Raw genomic sequence first — 21358 nt, forward strand, 5'->3', positions numbered from 1 at the left:
AAAACGAGCCATTACCCACGAGACCACCAGCGGGGGTCTGTGCGCCCTTTACATTAGAGTGGGGATCACGGTGAGGAAACTCCTCCCTGCTATCGAGGGCCCATATTTTGTCCTGGGCTACCTGGACGATGTGATTGACCGTATTTAAAAGGGCCAAAGAGTGAATGCTGAGATGGTCCACCCTAACAAGCTCAAAGTCTTATCATCCTCTGGACAACAGATCGACCTCCTGTACTGGGGATGAGTGAAGAGGTGGAGGCGTTGCCACCCGTTCTCGATCCAGACCCTCTAGACATCCACACGACTGGTGGGACGTGTCATCGAGGGGTTGAAAGCCTCAATCAAGACCCTCTGACTAACGTGGTCTCCGTCATCCCTGGCACCCCAACCACGTGATCAGCCCTAGCAGGAGCACTGCCCAGGAATGGTGATCAATGAGGAACATTTGCTGACCCTGATTGCTTTCTGTTATTAGTTTGTTATTAGTTAGTTTAGAGCATTCAAACGGTAATTAATAGAAAAATACTCCATTCTCACTTGCCTGCTGGTAACTATGCTGTTTATAAAGCCTGCAATCGTTCAATATCAAAACCAGTGGGACGAACCAATTAATAATTTATCAAATGTCCCAACATTGTAGTTGGTTTTGTCTTATGATTAATGGTGCTATTAGTCATTCTTGCCATTGTGTGTGTATTGTCAGTCAAGATTATGTTTAGTCTTCATACATTTTTAGGCTATAGCTTTTCTCTTGGGGCTGGGTAACTTAATTCACAATATTATGGTGCTGTTATTGATTGACAGTGTATTTTTTGTATATAAGTATAACAGATCACAGCATTAGTCTTTACACCTTTTGCCAATCACTTGCTACTCAAACCCAAGTTGTAACATTAAACTGAGCACACCATGCTCTGAAGTACATAAGTAGCCAAATGTGTGTGTAGGACAAGTGCAGTATCATTGTTAATGCATTTTCGGTGCCACCTATGTTTTAACATTGTTGGGGAATTAACACCAAGTAGACCTTACATCATCCTAATAATGGATATATGACTACAGAATATGTATAAGTTGCAACAAATTGAACAGACTCAAATGGCGTGATTCAAATCCCCAATTAACGCATTACTGCTCATTAAATCTAGCAAGCATTATTACATGTTGCTGAATTAACTTCAAATGAATTAATACGCTTTGGAGAAATGGGCCAAATGACGAGAGTACAAATTACGGACAATTAATAGACAATAGACAATTATAAATTAATAGACAAAATACAGGTATATTTAATATTAAGTTAAGCCGATGAGTCCTGCATTATGGTGGTATTTTTTATTTTTGATAATAATTTTAATTATATATATCTCTATATACATATATACAGTATATACAATAAAAATAAATATATATATATACATATATAAACATATATGTGTGTGTGTGTGTGTGTGTGTGTGTGTGTGTGTGTGTGTGTGTGTGTGTGTGTGTGTGTGTGTGTGTGTGTGTCAGCACGCATGTGGTGTGTCAGCGCACATGTGGTGTGTCAGTGCACATGTGTGTGTGTGTGTGTGTGTGTGTGTGTGTGTGTGTGTGTGTGTATATACCTCTGTATTCCACCAGTGAAAATAAATGTCTATCTCCAAGATCCTGGGCAGATGTCTGCTTTTGTGTCCCTCTACATTATAATTAATTGGCCATCCTGCAGCCCAGCACACTGCAGTCCGCCATCTCTCTCCAGCACTGCTGGGGGTCACACTCATGATGATGGTTGGGGGGGGGGGTTGGGGGGGGGGAGGTGGGACAAAGAAAAGGGGCCAGGGAGGAGAGGCAGAGAGAGAGACAGAGTGTGTCTGAGAGATGGAGACAGATGAGAGGGAGGTAGGGTAGGGTTTGAATTAAAGAAACTAGGGGAATTGAGTCTATAGTAGAATGATGACAGGGGTCACGGAGTGTTAATAGCCCCCTGAGACACGACACAACAGGCACGCACGCACACACGCACACATGCACACACACACACACACACACACACACTGACAGAGAGCAACAGAAAGGAGAGTGTGAGCATAGTTCTGTCAAATTCATTCTCAAACACTGGACCATTCCCGAATACACATGCATGCATGCATGCACACACGCACGCACGCACCTGCACATATATGCACATACATACACACACAAACATCTGCACATACACACACACACTAGTGCACACACACACACACACACACACACACACACACACACACACACACACACACACAGTACTCACACTCAGAGAAATCAGTCAAGTGGAAGAAAAAAAGATTGTGAAAAAGCGGGCAACTGGCAGAATAATCAGATCAGATAGTATCACTGTCGAACACAATCGCTCTCATTCTCCGCCACTCATGCACGTCATCTAAAAACATTTGCTCCGTACACACTTAGTTTCTCAAAGTCAATTCTAGCAGAACCCCTCCTCAATCACTTTCCCTCCCTCTCTCTTTCTCCCTTGCACCTTCCCTCCCTCTCTCTCCCTTCATCACACACACACACACACACACACACACACACACACACACACACACACACACACACACACACACACACACACACACACACACACACACACACACACACACACACACAGCCACTTGGCCTTCCCATTTATGTTCAACTCTCCTCCCTCTAAACGGGTGCATCACTTCAACACACACTCAGTTCTCCAGTCAAGGAAACTAATTCAGAGAGAAAAGAAAAGCATCTTGGAAAATTAACATCGTCTGAAGAGAGAGACTCGAAAAACTTTTTTTTTTTTTTCTTTTTTCCGTCCCGGTCTTAATCTAGAGGACAACATGCCACAGAAAGGTAAGGAACATTATGATATGGGTTGTTTTTTTCTCCTCGTGTTTCTACCTCTCCATCTCTTCATCATTCCGCACGCCTCGTTATCACCACTCGTCGTTTCCTTTCGGGGACGTAAAAGGTGCGGGTTCGGCGGATCGCGGCAGCCTATAGGAAGACTGCGCACCTTCATATTATATTTATTTGTAATCTTGCTCGGAAATCGCTTCACCTCAACCAAAACGGTTAAATGTGTCTTAAAGATACAGCATGGGTCTTAAAAGCAGGTCTGTTTGTTCCAGTAATTACCTATTTTGGAGATATTTTGCATCAGCTGCCGCAGTAGGCTAAAACTTTGGAGTATTTTTTTTAAGGTAATGTATGGAGAGAGAAGAGGCAATCCAAAGAGCACGATAGACCGTAATAGTAACACTCAGCCTTAAGTATTTACATTACGGCCAATTAAGACCAATAACCATTAGGAATAGAAGCATGCACACGGATCCTGTGTGATAACCTTAATGTGTCCAGACTTTCTCCAGGAACTGGTAGGCCAAGGATTTGTTTATAAGCTTTATATCAAGTGTAATCATATGGACGTATGGATCAAACAGTTGTTGTGGAGTTTTTAAACATGAGTTTATTACAGTCCGCATTGTTATCCTTATTTGAAAGGGTTGCTTTATAGGTCTATAATATAGCCTTTTAATGTGTGCTAAATAAAATTAAGATAATATTAATAATAAACAAATAACTGTTTCACCCGTATAACAAATATGAAATACGCTACAAAATAGTTCAAGTTTAAAACTACTGCGTCCGGACGTAATTTATATTCTACCCTGGGGAGAAGCCTTATAGAATTGAAATGTGTTTTATTAAACTGAATTTGGAAATATACATATGCTATTCAACTCAAGCTTGATTTTCTTAATATAAAAGCTTATCTGTCAATGTTCAATGTTTGCATGGGGGCGTCAGAACCATCACAAACCCCAATAGCCTGTAGGGACCAATAAAAGTAGGCTAAATATTAGTATTCTTTTACTTGTCAAGGCGGGGTGTGTGTGTGTGTGTGGTTCACACCTGAAGGTTTATGCCAAAATAGGCAGAAAACAATATGTAAAATACCTACTGTTATTTCTTCAGAGAAACACTTAAGGTCGACCAACGCCGTTACATTTTATATCAGTGAACATTTAGGTCTACAATGTTAATTCAATTATTTCCTGGTTTCAAAAAGTCCTAAATAGGAGAATCAAAAACGAATGAAGGTAACTGACCCACTGACTGAATTGACAGCTGAATAGTTTACCACACACCAGCCCTCTAAAGTAGCCTAAAGACGGAACATTATATCAGCTTTATATTAGTCCTGCAGTGGACACAGATTCCATCATAAAGTCTACTGCGTCTCTTCTCTCCCCCTCCAACCTCCTCGGACTAGTTTATCCTCACATCGGCCTCCTGAATGTTTTTCACTTTTTTCTTTTCTTATATCAAAGTTCTGCACGCAACCGAGTGAAAGTCTTTTATGTCATCGCCAATGTTTTAACAGAAGTCTTTTATGTGCGTCCCATTGGTGGACCGAGGCGCCCCGCGGGGACTTTGTGTGATGCTCTGTATTTAACGAGCCGAGACTAACAAGGCAACGCCACCACCACAGCCCAATGGACACACAATGAGGGCTGCTGGGCCAGGTCATTTACCCGGGAAAAGATCTCTCCTGCTTCCTAATCGCTCCCCTTTTCTCTCCCTCTCTCTCTCCCACTCTCACAATCTCCCTCTCTCCTACCTTATTCACTCTGATGTCCCGTCCCACGTTCCTTCACATCATCTGCCCTGTCCCCACTTTGATTTATTGAATGAATCTATTTGTTATTCTTTATTCCAATTCCCACTCAATATTTTTGTAAAGCTGTTATTTGCTTTGATCGTTATCTTTATTTTTTTTAAATTAATACGACATCGGACACGAAGCAGTGTGACATCTACGATTATGTTTTGCAGCTGCGACATCAGTAGGCCTACTGCTCCGGTTCTAAAGAGGAGGTTAAAACACACATAGACTGTAAAGCTTAAAGAGTTGTTATAATAAGATATGGGCGCTAAAATGATTTACTGCACTTAGATTATTAACTGAGCAGGTAAGTCAGTAACCAAACCAATGGTGCACATACATGGTGTAGAATATTTTTTATTTTAATATATGTGTTGTCTTTGCACATGTATGTTTTTGAGATTTATACTTGATATGGTTATATATCACTTCATATATACACACATACACATATGTTCTTTGTTTCTCCTGTCCTCACTTTCAACAACTCTTGTGTCTGGCAGTCTTGTAACATCTTGCTCCATACCTCCAGTGACCACAGCTCCTTTGTATCTTTCTTTCTTTTCTTGTCTTTCCTTTTCCCTGGCCAGCCGAGCGTGGCAGACAGCGTGTGGTGGGGGTCAGATTAGCATCAGAAAGTTGCATTGGGGGAGTTTGTCTGTGTGATTATCCCTGGCCTATAGACTCAAGGGGGGAATTTGAAAAACAAGCCCATAGCGCTGGGTAACAAATTGTTTGGTTCCCCCTGACATGTTTCTTGTTTTTCTAAGGTAACTTCCATTGTGAATCTTGAACATTTAGCTCAGGGGTATGACACTTTTTGAATCGCCCTTGGTAAGGATTATAAAAACTGATTGTCCAAATAGTTCAGGACCACAATGGAGAGACATGATGTACCGATGACAATATAATTGATGTATGTTCTCTATAAAAAAGTTTGCAGTTATTAAGTGAGTGATGATTGTGGATATTTTCTGGTAATGTTGAATACAATTAGATAACATTACTTATATGCATTTATTTTACTTTTTTCTGACAGATTATAATAGTCGTACCAGCTGGGAGTCCAACCTGATGCAAAACAGTAAGTGATATTTACATATATGTGTGTGTGTGTGTGTGTGTGTGTGTGTGTGTGTGTGTGTGTGTGTGTGTGTGTGTGTGTGTGTGTGTGTGTGTGTGGTCACTTTACTCTTGTCAATGGTTGGAGATGGTAACATGAAAACCCTGCTCCAAACATGAACAACAGACCAATATTAATGAAATCAAATATTGAGCATGAAAGCCTCTAAAATACATTGTAAGACCACTGAAATGTGATTCATGCATACACAGCCCAATCGTTAAACAAATAAAATGAACATGTCACTTTTCTTAAATCACATAGAGTTGTCCTGGTGCTCGCTGCTGGGATATTGGTTCAGAATGACAAAATAAATTCAAATGGTTTCTTTCTCCTTACTGCGGGACAAGAGATTTATCCTGTCTGCAATGAAGGTGTGTGACCTACTTTCTCATTTATCTTCTGTTTAGTCCTTCCATGGCTCACTTTTCCAGCATTTAGTTACTTTTGCATTTCAATCCAAAGTTATTGGCCACATTAGAAATCCTAAATTTCCATCTCGCAGGGACTTTTTTGTTCGCTATTCTCTAAATCAGATTTATTGTGTTTATGTTACATTGAGATGGCCCTAACTAACAGTGCAAGGTATATGTTGTGACCAAGCAAAGCCATTAGAATAATCTTCTCAAAAAGGGAATTAGTTATAAAATAAAACCTTTTTGTGTTCATATAATAATAACATATTATAATAATAATATGAGTATATCAATAATAATATGAGAAATGGTTCAATCAAAATAAAGCAAAGGCGTTTGGAAATTTCCTGAAAATACATTGTCATGCTTTTCCTGACCATGGTAGCCAATACTTTTCTAGATACAACAAAACATTGCTGACAATGGTTACTATATGGAATACATAGGGTGTTAAAACTTCAACTAATCCTTGACCTAAAAAACTAAAAATCTGTGTAAGGTGAACTTTGATGTGTTACTTATACTGTATTTTCATCTATTTCTATACTCTAATCTGTGTATAGTGAAATGAACTTAAACTTGCTTTCCAAGTTCAGGTGAGTGCAAAGTAACATAACGACTATATAGAACATACTACATCTTTAAACTTTTAGTGTTCATTATTGTCCTGGGCTCATGCCCAACTAACTGAACCGAAACTGTGCAGCTTAAGAGCATGCATAGTTCTGTGAATTAATAATGAAATATATTTAGAAAACAGGGCACTTTGAAAAGTACATTAAACAACCATTAAACATACCTAATACAACATTACTGCCAGGTAGTTGCTGAAGCCTGTTCTGTCACCATTAACACACTGATGGAGTAATATAACCTTTATTCATTATGCCTTTTCATAGGGCTATAGAAAAACATATATACCCTGAATATATACACAAATGATTGTGAGGTCATTAGATATAGTTGCCTTATTACACATATTCATTTCTAATAAAAGAAAAACTTGAAAATAAATAAATCTATTTATTTCTGTTTTGGTGTGTTAGTATGATGTGCCAATGAAGCACACATGGCATCATCTATACCAGAAACCCAATACATGTCTTTAAGAGCAAACAGTTTAATAAATCAAACACATCATCACTTTTTTGTCCACTATGTGTGTGTTATTTATAATTGTTGTTTATAATTCCCCAATTGTAATCCTATATTTCCCCATTTGAATCCATGGTTTGAGATTTCATTAATTTTGATAGATATTCTAAAGAATAATTACAGTGTGGAATAACACTTGTAGATACATTCGATTTCTGTTCCACACCCAGAACTCTTTGGACCATTTCCCCAGGAACCGCCTTCACACCCAGCCAACCCCCCCCCCCCCCCCCCCCCGTTTACGTCTTGACAAAGACAGAACAGGGGGAAAGTGCGGGGGTGTAGTGTATGATGATTTACCTAATTGCATTTCTAACCTATCGGAGAGTACTGGGGGGTTAAATTATCTAATGTAGAATAAAGAGCAAACCTCTGTCTAGGGCCCATCCTGGATACCAAGATAAAGAATAAGAAGTAATATTTTGTATTTTAAAGAATATAAAAACTCTTAGGGTAATCATGTAAATTATTTACATTTTATTTTGATCTAAAATTAAAGAATATAAAAATGATTAGAGATTTTTAGAAATTGTCATGTCTACTTATTGAAAATATATGAATGCATTTAAATGACTTCAACTATAGTAATAATAATAATAATAATAATCATTTTAGAATGATATAGATTATATACAGAATGCATTGTTTTTGTGCTTTGAGGTCATGCATTCATCATGACGATGAGCAAAATTGGCATCAGATTTTAATTTAATCATTTAGATGTATTTAAAAATGGCACAGAAGACATATAATCATAAACATTATTACAAGTATGGAAACATTAGGGGACTTAATAAATTGAAAATTAATCAGGGTGGCGAATATGGTGATGTGAGCTTGGCAGCTTGCAGAGTGTGGCTCCCATGGTGGGCCTGTTTATGCTTGACTGCCCGTGCACATGTGTTTGTATTTTAATTCCCTCATGAGAGCTCAAGAGACTTAGCCAAATTAACTCCATATGTCTGTCTATTATTTATCTGTCAATGCGGAGCCATGGATATATATGTTTTGGAAAAACAATCTAACCCCCGAAACAGAATAAAAACAACCAATGTCATTGAAATTAATTTAACTATTAAATGATGATCCAAAGGAAATTACATTCGTAATATGTTTTGAAATTAAGTATAAATTAGAAAAAAAGAGCCATCATAGATCTACTGTAAAATGGCAGTGATTTGCATTGTGGCTGTGATCCGGTTCACTCTGGGTTGATGAAGTGTGTACTGGTCGCTTTATAAAGCCGCATTAGGGCTTTTTTGTTACAGCAGGGCCATTAAGAGACAATGACAAATTAATTACATCTAAATCTCCAATTAATCTTCATAATAAAAGTGCAAAAAACCTGATGATAAAATGCTCACTGCTGGGTGGAAAAACTGAGATACACATGAGAGAAAAAGAAAGGCAAAGCCATTGCAACTTTAGATGCTGGCTACATTTTTAGGAAGTCAAATGTGGTTGTATTTGTTGTTAATAATTATATTGATAATGTCGTGATAATTTTGTTGCAGCAAAATGTAAATAAACAATCTTAATTAATATGGTAATTTGGTCATATGGTGATGGGGCTATTGATTATGTTTGCACAGGCAAATGACACATATCTTGAGATCAAAATATTTTTTAACATCTTTAATAAGTTATGATTATATAGATATCTTACCAAAACTACAAGTAACAATTCAATGCAAATAATTATATTGGGATTTTGGTTATCATAGTATATAAGTATAACCTTGGCATTCATGCTTTTATAGCATTTTCAGGGCAACCATATCAAACTATTTATAATATATGTAAAAAAATTTTTTTTAACTGCCTCAACTTTTACCTTTCTCCTCTATCCTCAATCAAATATTTTTAATATAAATATTGTTTTTCATAATTGAGGGTTGACACAATTTACATTTGTTGAGACTTAATCCCACACTTAACAATGTTTTGCTTTTCTCTTTGCGTGATTGTGTGTGTGTGTGTGTGTGTGTGTGTGTGTGTGTGTGTGTGTGTGTGTGTGTGTGTGTGTGTGTGTGCGTGCGTGCGTGTGTGCGTGCGTGTTTGTGCGTGTGTGTGTGTGCGTGTGCAGGTCACAGTGGAGTCAACCAGTTGGGAGGTGTGTTTGTAAACGGTAGACCACTACCAGACACCACCAGACAGAAGATAGTGGAGCTAGCTCATAGCGGCGCGCGACCCTGCGACATCTCCAGAATACTACAGGTAAAGCTCTCTTCAGCTCATCCTGATGACCATAGCACCGCACAGCACAGCACAGCACAGCACAAGATGAGATATACTGTACATGGTTCGGTACTGTCAATCAAAGGTGCCCAATGTTAATATTACAATTATTAATAAAGTAATACCAATGCTCATTTTAATATTAACACTCATACAAAGAATAAGAATAATCAGCAATAAGCAAAGAATAAGCATTATTTTCAATGTAGAGAAAACTATTTTGTGAACCACTCCAACATGCAAAGAAAGATGACTTCATACAGGCAGTACAATTATTGGACAGAATATTCCAAAACAACAGAAGCTAAAACTGTGTTGTCCAATTATCAAAACATAAATGACTACCTGAGTGGCTTGAGTATAGCAGTTACCAGTAGAGCCTCATAAAGATATAAAGAGAAGATCAGTAGTGAGAGAGCATGTTTTGAGAAGCTGCCTCACAGAAAGGAGCTGATGGCTGTGCTGTGTTTTCGTGTGTTTATTGTCTGTCCTGGTACAACTTGAACTCTCTGCATAAAAGGTTATTATATCACTTAACCATTGGAACAGGCACAATGGTAATAGTGTGGATCTATGACATATTCCAGGGCAGTACCATGAGCAGTTTGCCTTCCAAACTGGCACAAGATCTCAGCCAATTCCTTATTTGAAATCTGAATGTAATACATCATATTTCCTATACTGTTATGGTCTATCAACGTTTTGTTTGTTTTGTATTAGAGACCATGGGAACCCAACAGTCATCAGTTGAAAACATAACAGCATAGGCAATGCAACTCACATCAAGCCACTGATGGATGTTAAGGATTGGCTGTGGTTCGGTTTCAGGTGTCAAACGGCTGTGTGAGTAAGATCCTGGGCCGCTACTACGAGACAGGCTCCATACGACCACGGGCCATAGGGGGGAGTAAACCCAGAGTGGCTACCCAATCGGTGGTGGGGAAGATCGCCACGTACAAGAGGGAGTGTCCGTCTATCTTTGCCTGGGAGATCAGAGACCGACTGCTGGCAGAAGGGGTCTGCTCTAATGATAACATTCCGAGTGTGAGTGACTGCTGCTTGACTCTACTACTCCAATTATATATCAGCCATCATTATAGTAAGACTTTAAATACACATTTACTAGACAAATATTAGGAATATATATACTGTATATATACATACGAGTTGAAAAACATACAAAAACTATTAGGAAGTATGATATATATATATATATATATATATATATATATATATATATATTTTATATAACATAACGAAAGTAGCAAGCAATATTCAAAATTCAATATGAATAAATTAACTTTTAATTCTAATAATAGTGTTTTTTCAACATTCACACAACAGGTGTCCTCCATCAACCGCGTGTTGAGAAACCTGGCCAGCGAGAAGCAGCAGGTGGGGCCCACCAGGGTGGACGGGATGTTCGACAAACTCAGGATGCTCAGTGGTCAGACCAACTGGGGCGGTCGCCTGGCGTGGTACCCCGGCACAACCCTGCCCAGCTCCGGTGAGGCACCCACTCTGTGCATCACTCCAGATGAATACCATGTTAAAACAGCCATATGCAACAGAGACGCGGGAGATATCAACCATCACTTTATGATAATTACCATAATATATAGAATAATAACTATAGCCATCATTTACATGTGTGCCTGTAGTTATCAATAAAATAACATGGAGGTCATGGTGAGTGATTCCACGTAGTAATTGTGTATGTCTATGGTTGTATATGTGCTGCAGAGACAGAGGGGAGAGGAGCCGAGAACACCAACTCAATACATGCTAATGCTGAAGACTCTGAGGAGACTCAGATCAGACTTCAACTCAAGAGGAAGCTCCAAAGAAATAGAACATCGTTCACACAGGAACAAATAGAGGCACTTGAGAAAGGTATTTGGATGTTGTTTAATCAGTGGTTACAATTTAAACCAATGTATTGTTATTCCAATTTAAAGAAACAACATGGATTTGGGGGCATCATCAGCAGTGCTGATGGCATACTTATTTTCTGCTCATTTCTTTCTAGAATTTGAAAGGACTCACTACCCAGATGTGTTTGCCAGAGAAAGACTTGCTGCCAAAATAGACCTGCCAGAGGCACGGATACAGGTCAGTCCATCTGTCTGTTTAATTACCTCAAACCAATTGACAGTCCAGTCAAGTTTATTTAGACTAAATAATTAGTATTTTATTATTTATTTATTCATTATTTAATTATTTAGACTGCCACTAATTACAGTCTCTAGGCCTGCGTTATACCACATCCCCTAGCCCGCAATAAATGAAACATGAACCATCTAGTTTCATTATTCTGGTCATCTGAAGTAACTGTGAAAAGGAATCAATATAATTATATTAATATGTATAATATTATTCATAACTATATGATACATTTCGTATCTTAATATTTAAAATATTATGTATATATTTTATATATATTGTATTTATGTTTCTGGTCATACATTGTTTAAATAATGCCATGCATTTGTGTCATTTGTCAATTATTCATTGATCACGTGAAAGGTGTTTTACTTTTATTTAATTCTATAAGCACTCATTGTATTTTCTTGTCTCAAAATGTGCAGGTGTGGTTCTCCAATAGAAGAGCCAAGTGGAGGAGAGACGAGAAGCTGAGAGCTCAGCGTCGCCAGGTGTCCATCTCCTCCAGTAACATCCCCATCAGCAGCAGCTTCAATACCAGTGTTTACCAGCCTTTACCACAGCATGCTGCGCCAGGTACACCTTACACACTCCTCATATCAGGGTCAACTAGTCAAACACTACTCTCATTTATTGTCGGCATTTGCATCAACACTACCACTGATCAAATTGTGTATTTAGATACATTTCAAGTAGTTTGTTTTTACTTGAATTTTGCATCTCTTTTTATTTCTACCATCTCTACTATGACTGGCCTGTTGTGACTCCCTGAATTGTCTGGGATTAATAAACAACATTTTATCTGATGCATTGTTAAAGGTGCAGTATGTATAATTGAGTGGCATCTAGCGGAACGGACTTGGCAGAAATATAATATTATATTATATGAAAATAAAAATAAATGAATGAATGAGCCCTTTATGTCTACATGGGTGGGTCCTCCTCCATGGGCTGCAATGGGTTGCACCTCCATATTTATACATAAGCCCCCAAACAGACCAACGGCTCTAGAGCTAACACATTTTTAATTCAATCAAATAAAAGCATTTTGGGCTAAGAGTTCCAGGAAGGATTGGTGCGGGTTATCCCCATGGCTACCACCCATTTGTGATACTTTTTTAGCATGGTCGTTGTGTAGGACCATTATAATGAGTGATGCTGTATATGAAAGGCATCAAACACCATGGCATTATACGATGAGCCAAGAAGAAGCTCATAATCAACCTCTGGTTGATTAACACACATCCATACACTTCTTGGCATTATGTAAAAGTGTGGAGAAGCTTAGCTCTCTCTTGGACGAGCCTCATTCCCCTTTACGGTAACTAAAAGAAGGCCATCACTCTTTCTAGAAAGTTGGTAGTTGAAACAAAACTGTTGATACAACCAGGGGCAGACGGTACTGTTAGGCAAACCAGGCACTTGCTTGGAGCCCCAGGCCCCATAGAGGCCTTTTGGGGCCCCCAAAATGCTGTCTTTATATTTTTTTGCCCATATCTATATTGTTTTTATAAAAATCCTGTCATAATAGCAGAACCGGGATGTTCAATAACTCATGCATTGACGGCCTCCCTGCTAACGTGCAAAGCAACCCTGCAACTTCAATCCTGTCTGTCCGCAATCGAACACTCCCCTCCCCCCAGCACCCAAAGGGCTAAGATTACCACTGGATACAACTGCACACCTTCATGTTATTCAAAGCAACCTTTGGTGAAATACCCCAGTGCAATTGTACTGTTCATAAAACGATGGCGATTTCAATGTCCTAACATTTAGTTATTGCTCTGTGTCTTCCCTAATCTCTAGTGAGCTTCTCATCAGGTCCTGTGTTGGGAAGATCAGAAGCAGTTATATCCAACAGCTACAGCATACCAACCTTGCCCAACTTCTCAATGGCAAGCAGCCTGCCTATTCAGGTGAGTTGCTCAAGACGATTGAGCTTTCAAAACGCCTCCACATGGTTGTAAAGTTGTAATTATAATACACAGGTGTATTTGATGACTTTAATTCTGGCCACTGGCGTACATACAGTCCCATAATTAAGTGAATGAGCTACACCTACTTTCATGAGGGTCAAGTGAAAACGGAGCTATAGGATTCATTCAATGCAGAAAGTCCATCCACCCACGTTCATGTTTTTCACGGCTATCCAATCAATTCTGTACACGTTGCGAAATAGACACTTGAATTATGTTATTAATCATGTTATTATTGTTACTTCTATTTACTATTTTACTATTTAGCAGATGTTTTTATCCAGAGCGTCTTAGTTATTTCAGATACATGTCGGTCAGGAGCAGGTAGGGGTTTAGGTGTCTTGTTCAAGGACAGGGGGTGTGTGGACATGGGAATGGAACCAATCCCAGATCCTTTTGGCTGTGATTAGTGGTAGATTAGAGATATTGGTAGATAGGTGTAAAACAGAAGTAGGTGGTAAATGGTAACGTAGTGATATGATAGTTCAGTGAGGCTATGTTGAAATATAAGGGGTTTCTTCTAAGATGAGCCCATATATTTTAATATTTAATGAAACCATTTTTTTAAAATTTCCTTTTATTCCAGGCACCAAGTCAAACTTCGTATTCCTGTATGCTACCTACGAGCCCAACAGTAAATGGAAGAAGTTATGAGCCATACACCAGTTCTCATATGCAGTCACATGTCACCAGTCAACCAATGACTACAACCACATCAACAGGTAGTGCCATCTTTTTTTTTAGAAACCTGTAAGGCAGCTTGTTTTTCTGATGATTAAAATATATGTACTTGATATCTGATGTTCACATTTTTCCTGAATCTTGCAAAAGGTCTTTGTAGACGCAAAGGAGAGCTCCTAAATATAAATGACATGTGAGATGTAAATGTAAAAGACAGTGTTAAAAAATGTTAAATGATAGGTCCTTGGTGTTTAGTCATGTTTGTATGTTAATGTAAGCGTATGCATTGTGTTCATGTTGATATGATCTCGTCCTCAGGTCTTATTTCCCCTGGAGTCTCGGTGCCAGTTCAGGTTCCAGGGAGTGAGGTAGACATGCCCCAGTACTGGCCATGCCTACAGTGATGCTATCCACAGGCCACACCCCTGTAATAATCATGGACCTTTGACTTCTGTGATGCTACTTCCAACGTCTTGTCGGGACATTGTCAACAAGAACAATGAGGAACGTTGCGTGAAGAACGGCTTTCAAATGTGCCAGCAGAACAGCATCACAACAAGACTGAACTCGGAGCTGCATTCCCCGTTATGTTCTCTGAAGGAACGGACAGAAAGGATCCCATGTATTTGAGTGTTTGAATGATTGAATGAAATTAAAACTTTTACAATGGCAAGTGTCTGCAGCAGGTATTGTTGTCCAGTGAAGTAAAGCAGGCCCACGAACCACAGGATTCACTGATGCGGAGTACAGAAGGAGTAGTGGGTTGCAGTTGAAGAACATAATTGAATAACCTCCTCTACTGGACAGCTGTATGCGTTCCTAAACCTATCTTGATGTCTTCTGTATTTGTGATGGCTATAAGTTTGTAACATGTTGATGGCAAAAACTAAAAATGAATTGTTTGACACATTTTCCATGACCAGAAGGAGACAGCAAAAAAAATGCCACACAAAAACGCTGCACAGAATATGTACTGGAAATCAATGGTATATGTTTTGATATTGTAAATAAAATCTGAAAAAGATATTATTCTGCAGTGGCATAGGCAGAGCTAGAATTGAGAAAATTCCCGAAATTATCTCTTGGTTATACAAGACAGAAAGGCAAAAGACAAACACCTAGAAATGATTTATCTTGGAATGTTTACAGTACGTATATAGTTAGTCTTCTGGGTATCCTGTTGAAAGGGCATTTTGGATATTGGCATTTTAATATCAAAGTAGATGATAATGGTACTACATTTTATGTACAAAAAATAAATCCTCTCACAAAGAAAGTTTGGGGGCAAAATAAATCCACATTTGAACAAGCTGCCTCTATGCACAGACGGACGACCTAAAACATGCACCTTTTGTCGGTTTTATCTTGTCTTTTGTGGATATTTTCTGTGAGATATCCTTACCTTGAGTGCGATGATGTGATGAACCAATTAAATGCCAAAATATTGAAATGAATGCTTTCATACTTATTGAGAAACATGCGCTATACCATTTTAATAATGTTTTATGTATTGTGAGAGTATTTGATGGGCTGTATTTTGCAAATACAAATGATACAGCAACAGTTGGACAAAGTGCAGAAAACCAGGCCCAAAGCGTTTGTTTGTTTAACAGTACATGTCTTTTTGTTGGCATGTAATGTTTTTTCCTTTATCGTTAATTAATATTAAACAGGCTTTTAAATAACTGATGTTGTTTCCTGAACTGAAACTAATATATATATATATATATCATATACATTTCAGACATATTATCAGAAAAATAAAAATATAGTAGTATTAGTATTAGCAGTATTACTACTATTAGTAGTAGTAGTATAAGTAGTATTTAAAGGATGGATGGAGGAGGATTCCTATATGGGATGCACACAAAATGCTAGCTTGCTAAATCTGTTTTATGAAACGTAAAACTACCTGCTTGAATTGTTAAAAAAACGACAGCCCTAAAACAATATTAGTCCTTTACAAAAACACATGAGTCTTTTAAGGAATTGCTTGTGGGATTGTAGCCAAATGGAATGCATTAAATGTATAAGGATCATTTTATCACTACCGAACAAAAGAAAGAAAGTAAGTGTTAAATACCTTTAGCCTAATAACAGATACAATAGTGTGGTGTGAAAACCATTGGGCACAAACAGAAAGGCAAAGTCTTTGGATTGAAACTAGTCCCAGACAAGCTGCTCAAAATGCTTTTTGCCTTAAAGTGTTAATCTGGAAGATGTCCCTGTTTCGTTCTCTTTGGCAAAAACAAAACTGTTTGATGCTACACACACAAGTGAGTTGAAGAGTGCGTATTGCGGTAGATACTTCTTCTCTTTCTGGTAGAACATCCCCTGCTGGGTGATGGAAAACACGTCACTAACTGTGCAACACTGCATGTCACACGTGATTTGAATGCAATGTTGGTACCAACGCCAACAGAAGTTTGTTCCATGAATAATGGTACAAATGCAAAGACTTTCAGAAGTTTGCCATAGGCTCATCATCACTGTGATACCTCATTAGGAAATAGATAGTGACTTAACAGACATTTATTCTCATGAAAATCTTCAGAGATTTCGAGATTGCCACTTTAATATTCACAACACACGTTTTTGGTTTGAAATTAACCTTCATGTTCTGACTCCCCGCTAGTCAAACTAGTCAAACAAATATGCGGTTATATCCATAATCTGTTCCGCTGTGAAATGGAGCTTGTTTTACTTGTAGCTTGATATCTGATGATTTATTAGTGAATACAGAACACATATATGACATGCATATAGGGTTAGCCCTAACCCTGATCTGCATCATTTCATTCCAAATGAAATCACATACAATATCTCAAACTGTATTGTCTCCCAGCTATCGTCTAAAGAAATGCACATCACACCAAATAATCAATGCTCAATGTCTCAGAGGACAATTTCCCCACACAAACTCATGGAAATAACATTCTGTGGTCCAGTTATTTCCCTTCATGAACAGGGAATTTGGCTATTGATATTGTGAAGAAATGAATTACAATAACAGACATAATAGAGCTGATTTTAGCTGATGGTCAAGGCAACACTTGGAATCGGGGTCTCCTGCATGGCGGGAGAGGGGCGGGGTGAGAGGGGCGGGGACGAGGGACACACTCAGACCAATAGGAACAGCCGTTATGAGATCCAAACAAGCTCATGGCTTCTGGGGCAGCGAAGCTTGAATACCCCATGTAAGATGATCAAGAACGTTCCTGGAAGAACAGAATTAGTATCACCATGCCAAATCCTGGGTGACAATGAATAGTTATTGTTAAATGAACTGTACACAGAGCAGGACCACTGCTCTTTGTACAGTGTGATAATGTATGCTATAGGTAGATACATATACCTTTAGGAGTTAGGTGGGAACTAGGGTAACTGTTGGAGGCTTTCAATGGGACAGCAACAAGGCCATTTTATACTTAGATCCAGAATGATATCTGGAAAAGCATCAGGGTCTCAGAGCACAAAAACATGAATAGAATAAATTAATCATAATAATAAACCTCTATCCGATCCGAAGACAAGCTTTGAGGCACGCAGATCCGGAATGGTTACTTAGAGTGTGCGACTGTGAGATACCTGATAACACGCTCAGAGTCTGTTCACGTCACATCAGCTACGCAACTCTGAAAGCTGCAGCATTGAGAATGATCAGCCCTCATGAATAACAATAGAAATAGCAGCCCTAAAAGGGTTGCACGGTGCTGCCCTCTAAATAGGGAGACCGGACCGGGGCCCATATTATATCGGCCGCGTGGATCGGGGGGCCACACACTGGGACAATTTAATCTCATCCCCATGTCCTTTTTCTTTTTCAGCACGGCGAGCTGAGAGAGAGCTGAGCAGATGTACATCACCTCTGTCACCCTCCAGTCCTCGCTCGGTGGCTTTTGTCCTTTATGTTGCTGGGCTTTGTGCTCTTTCTGTGTCAGACAATCCCACTCACAAAACCACAAGGATCTCCACTTAGCCACAGTGTCCTGCCGCCACAGCATGGAGAATCCCATCCCGAGACAATGCGCTACATTCACTGCTGCTCAGCTCTAATTAGCTGTGCTCTGGTACATCTCAATACCACCTTAAAACACCATCAAATACATTTTATAAACAGCTCAAAATATCTCACTTCAACTCCACTGCCTCTCAATGCGTCTCAGATTGTGCTTCAATGCTTTTCTACATATTTGTACGGCCCAGCACATCTCAATGCAACTTAAGCAGATATATGCACCGCTCCAGCCCAGGTCTTTGGGGCCATTCAACATCTTGCAGATGATCTGGCTGCGCGTGGGACTTTGGCCCGCTGAGGTGTGTTTGTTGCTGCAGGCGCCATTGAGATTAATGACAAATTGAATTATTTTTTGTTCAGTCAAGCCTTCAGTATTGACAAGTGCTTGACTGGCAAGTGAAGCATGTTGAAATACCACAATACTGCAACGTTTTCTCGTTTGTATTGAGATACTGTTGAATAAATATATAATTAAGGACAAATTCTGCTCTTTCATGATTGTATATTATAAATAGCATGTGAGTTCATTACATACCACTTTCTACTTTTACCAACGAGGGAAGACTGAATTTATTTTGGTTAAATGGTGAATTACATCTGAGATTAAAAAATGCAATCCGCTTTTATTAAATCAGTGCACGCACGCGCTACATACTTGGCACACACACACATAAACACACACAACCACACACACACACACACACACCAAATGCTGATGGGAACATTGACAGCAGACTTTGACAAATTTAGCTCTAAATTTCTAAAAGGGATACGATTATTGAAAACCCTTATGGAAGACATTTCTGCAAGTGTCTGTGTTAGCAAATTACATTTTGTCACAGGATTTACTTTTCGCCTGCAGTTACAATCCCAACAGAAGAGCAGTTACCCCCCCCAAACCTTTGAGTGGAGAGAGGGTAAACAACTTGACCAGAAGCAAACAGAATGTTTTTCCAGGCTGAAAGGCTGTGAGCTGGACCAAAGGGCCCTGACAGGAAGGATAAATAAACAAACCATTACTACACATCATTACACCCTCAAGTGATGTTTTTTAGTATGCCATCACTGTTTCATCAATGTCACACATTAATATAGCCTGTCATTTATTAATATGTCCATGATATCAAATTGTTGTTTTATACTCTGACATATTGTACATACCCACATGTGAATAACATTAACATCAAATGTTTATGATATATTCGTATATTCAGACTAAAGACCATTTTCTTGTATTGAGGAGTTTATAGTGCTTATTTGAGTCTTTTCCCCGAACAAATCAGTTGCTGTGCTGAGTCAATAATAGTCAACATTAGTCTTTTGTAATAGTGCACAACAAATATTTTAATATTCGACAATGAAAATATGTCTCCCCAGTTGTTTATGTTCAGGATTGCACATGTGTAAATTAAATGTTGTGACTCAGAATTTGAACAAGCAAACCATAATATTTGTATTAATTAGCCACGTTTGGCCCTACGGTAAAGTTTGTATTTCTTTGTTATTCTATAACTAATCAGTTACATTTAATCTACGTTTATTTGGACCCAGCCCTCATTGTGTGCATGTGAACATCTTTCTTTTCGGTTTTCGGTTAAGGAATCCAACAATTCCTAGTCCGAAAGAACTTTACAACAAGTAAATATGTAACGACCCGGTGAGAGCCCTTATTCAAACGCTGTTTTTCCTCACCTAACCAGCAAGTACAGTTGTTTTTCAGAGGGCCGCTGGAGACCAAACTGACACAGGCTGGCCCTGTGAGACCAAGCCATGTTTCAACCTGCCACACACGCATAAACAACCCTGTGTGATAAAGAGAGTGTGTGTGTGTGTGTGTGTGTGTGTGTGTGTGTGTGTGTGTGTGTGTGTGTGTGTGTGTGTGTGTGTGTGTGTGTGTGTGTGAATGTAGGTGTATGTATACCTGTCTGTGTGTGTGTCTGTGTGGTAGGGGTGGTGGGGCGGGGGTGACCACGGGGAGTGTAAAATGGTTCTTGACAGATAGTCCTCCCTATGGTGTGGGGTTGCTATGGTAACAGGCATGTCATAACAGTTCCTCTCAGCTTTTAACACTAGAGAGAAGGGTGTTTGAGATTCTTTTTTTATTTAAAAGCCCAGAAAGTTGAGGTGAGTTGAATTCCATTGTAGGCTATCAATAAATTATAGTCACAAATTTTTGACTTCAGGGTACAAATTACATGGTTTAGGAGTAAGTATTAGCAACCTACAAATATAAGAATAAGCATTTTTTGTCTATTTCTTCTGTGAAATCTTGAAACCATCAACAGTTTGTATTGAGGGGCATCATTCAGTGCCCCAGAAGGTCCGGGATTTGAATCGGGTTCAACAATCTTGGTTCTCTGACTTGACTCACCAACTTAAAGGAAAGGATGGGAATGGGCAGAAATTGCCTTGGTGACTATGTGACTGAAGTGATATGATGAAGTGATAAAACACACATTATATTTCAACATTTTTTCAAAAGTCCCTCTATATTTTTAGGGCGAAACCATCATCATCATCATCATCATCGTTGTCAACACTACCAGTTCAGGGCTCATCCGAACCCTTTGACTGGACCACACTGGTAATTGTGTTAATGTAAAATAATGTCCCTCTGGGGAGTGGCTAATTGGCTGTGGCAGACATTCAGATGGATTTCGTTTTCCTGGGGGATACAGTAGCTTGTTAGCATGTCTTGGTGTTTATTACATGAATGACATGGTAAACATATGGCAAACTTTGACAAATTGGACCAAAAGACGCGTGTTGCTGCGCGTAGTGTTGATGCCGGGGAGAAGCCTCCAGTGGCTTCTTTAATCATTCGGAAGCGAAATAGGGGACAGCATTTTATGATATAAATATATATGTTTTTATTAAGGATTAAAAAGTATACGTTTATAATTACATTATTTGTGTCCA

The 21358-nt window shown here is 38.9% G+C and overlaps 1 protein-coding gene across 1 annotated transcript; it reads left to right on the plus strand.

The window, feature by feature from the left end:
• Positions 1-240: 240 nt before the first annotated feature.
• LOC311357853 (paired box protein Pax-6-like) lies at positions 241-14825 on the plus strand (the record flags this gene model as incomplete). The annotated part of the gene is made up of 10 exons (XM_084477876.1): positions 241-379; positions 9450-9580; positions 10430-10645; positions 10946-11108; positions 11345-11494; positions 11631-11713; positions 12190-12340; positions 13571-13680; positions 14327-14462; positions 14740-14825. The coding sequence occupies 10 exons, from the start codon at positions 241-243 to the stop codon at positions 14823-14825; spliced, it is 1365 nt and encodes a 454-aa protein (XP_084334002.1).
• Between the last annotated feature and the right edge of the window lie 6533 nt (positions 14826-21358).

This window comes from Micromesistius poutassou (genome assembly GCF_964030765.1).
Source record: "Micromesistius poutassou genome assembly, chromosome: 13".
In the NCBI taxonomy this organism is placed as follows: Eukaryota; Metazoa; Chordata; class Actinopteri; order Gadiformes; family Gadidae; genus Micromesistius; species Micromesistius poutassou.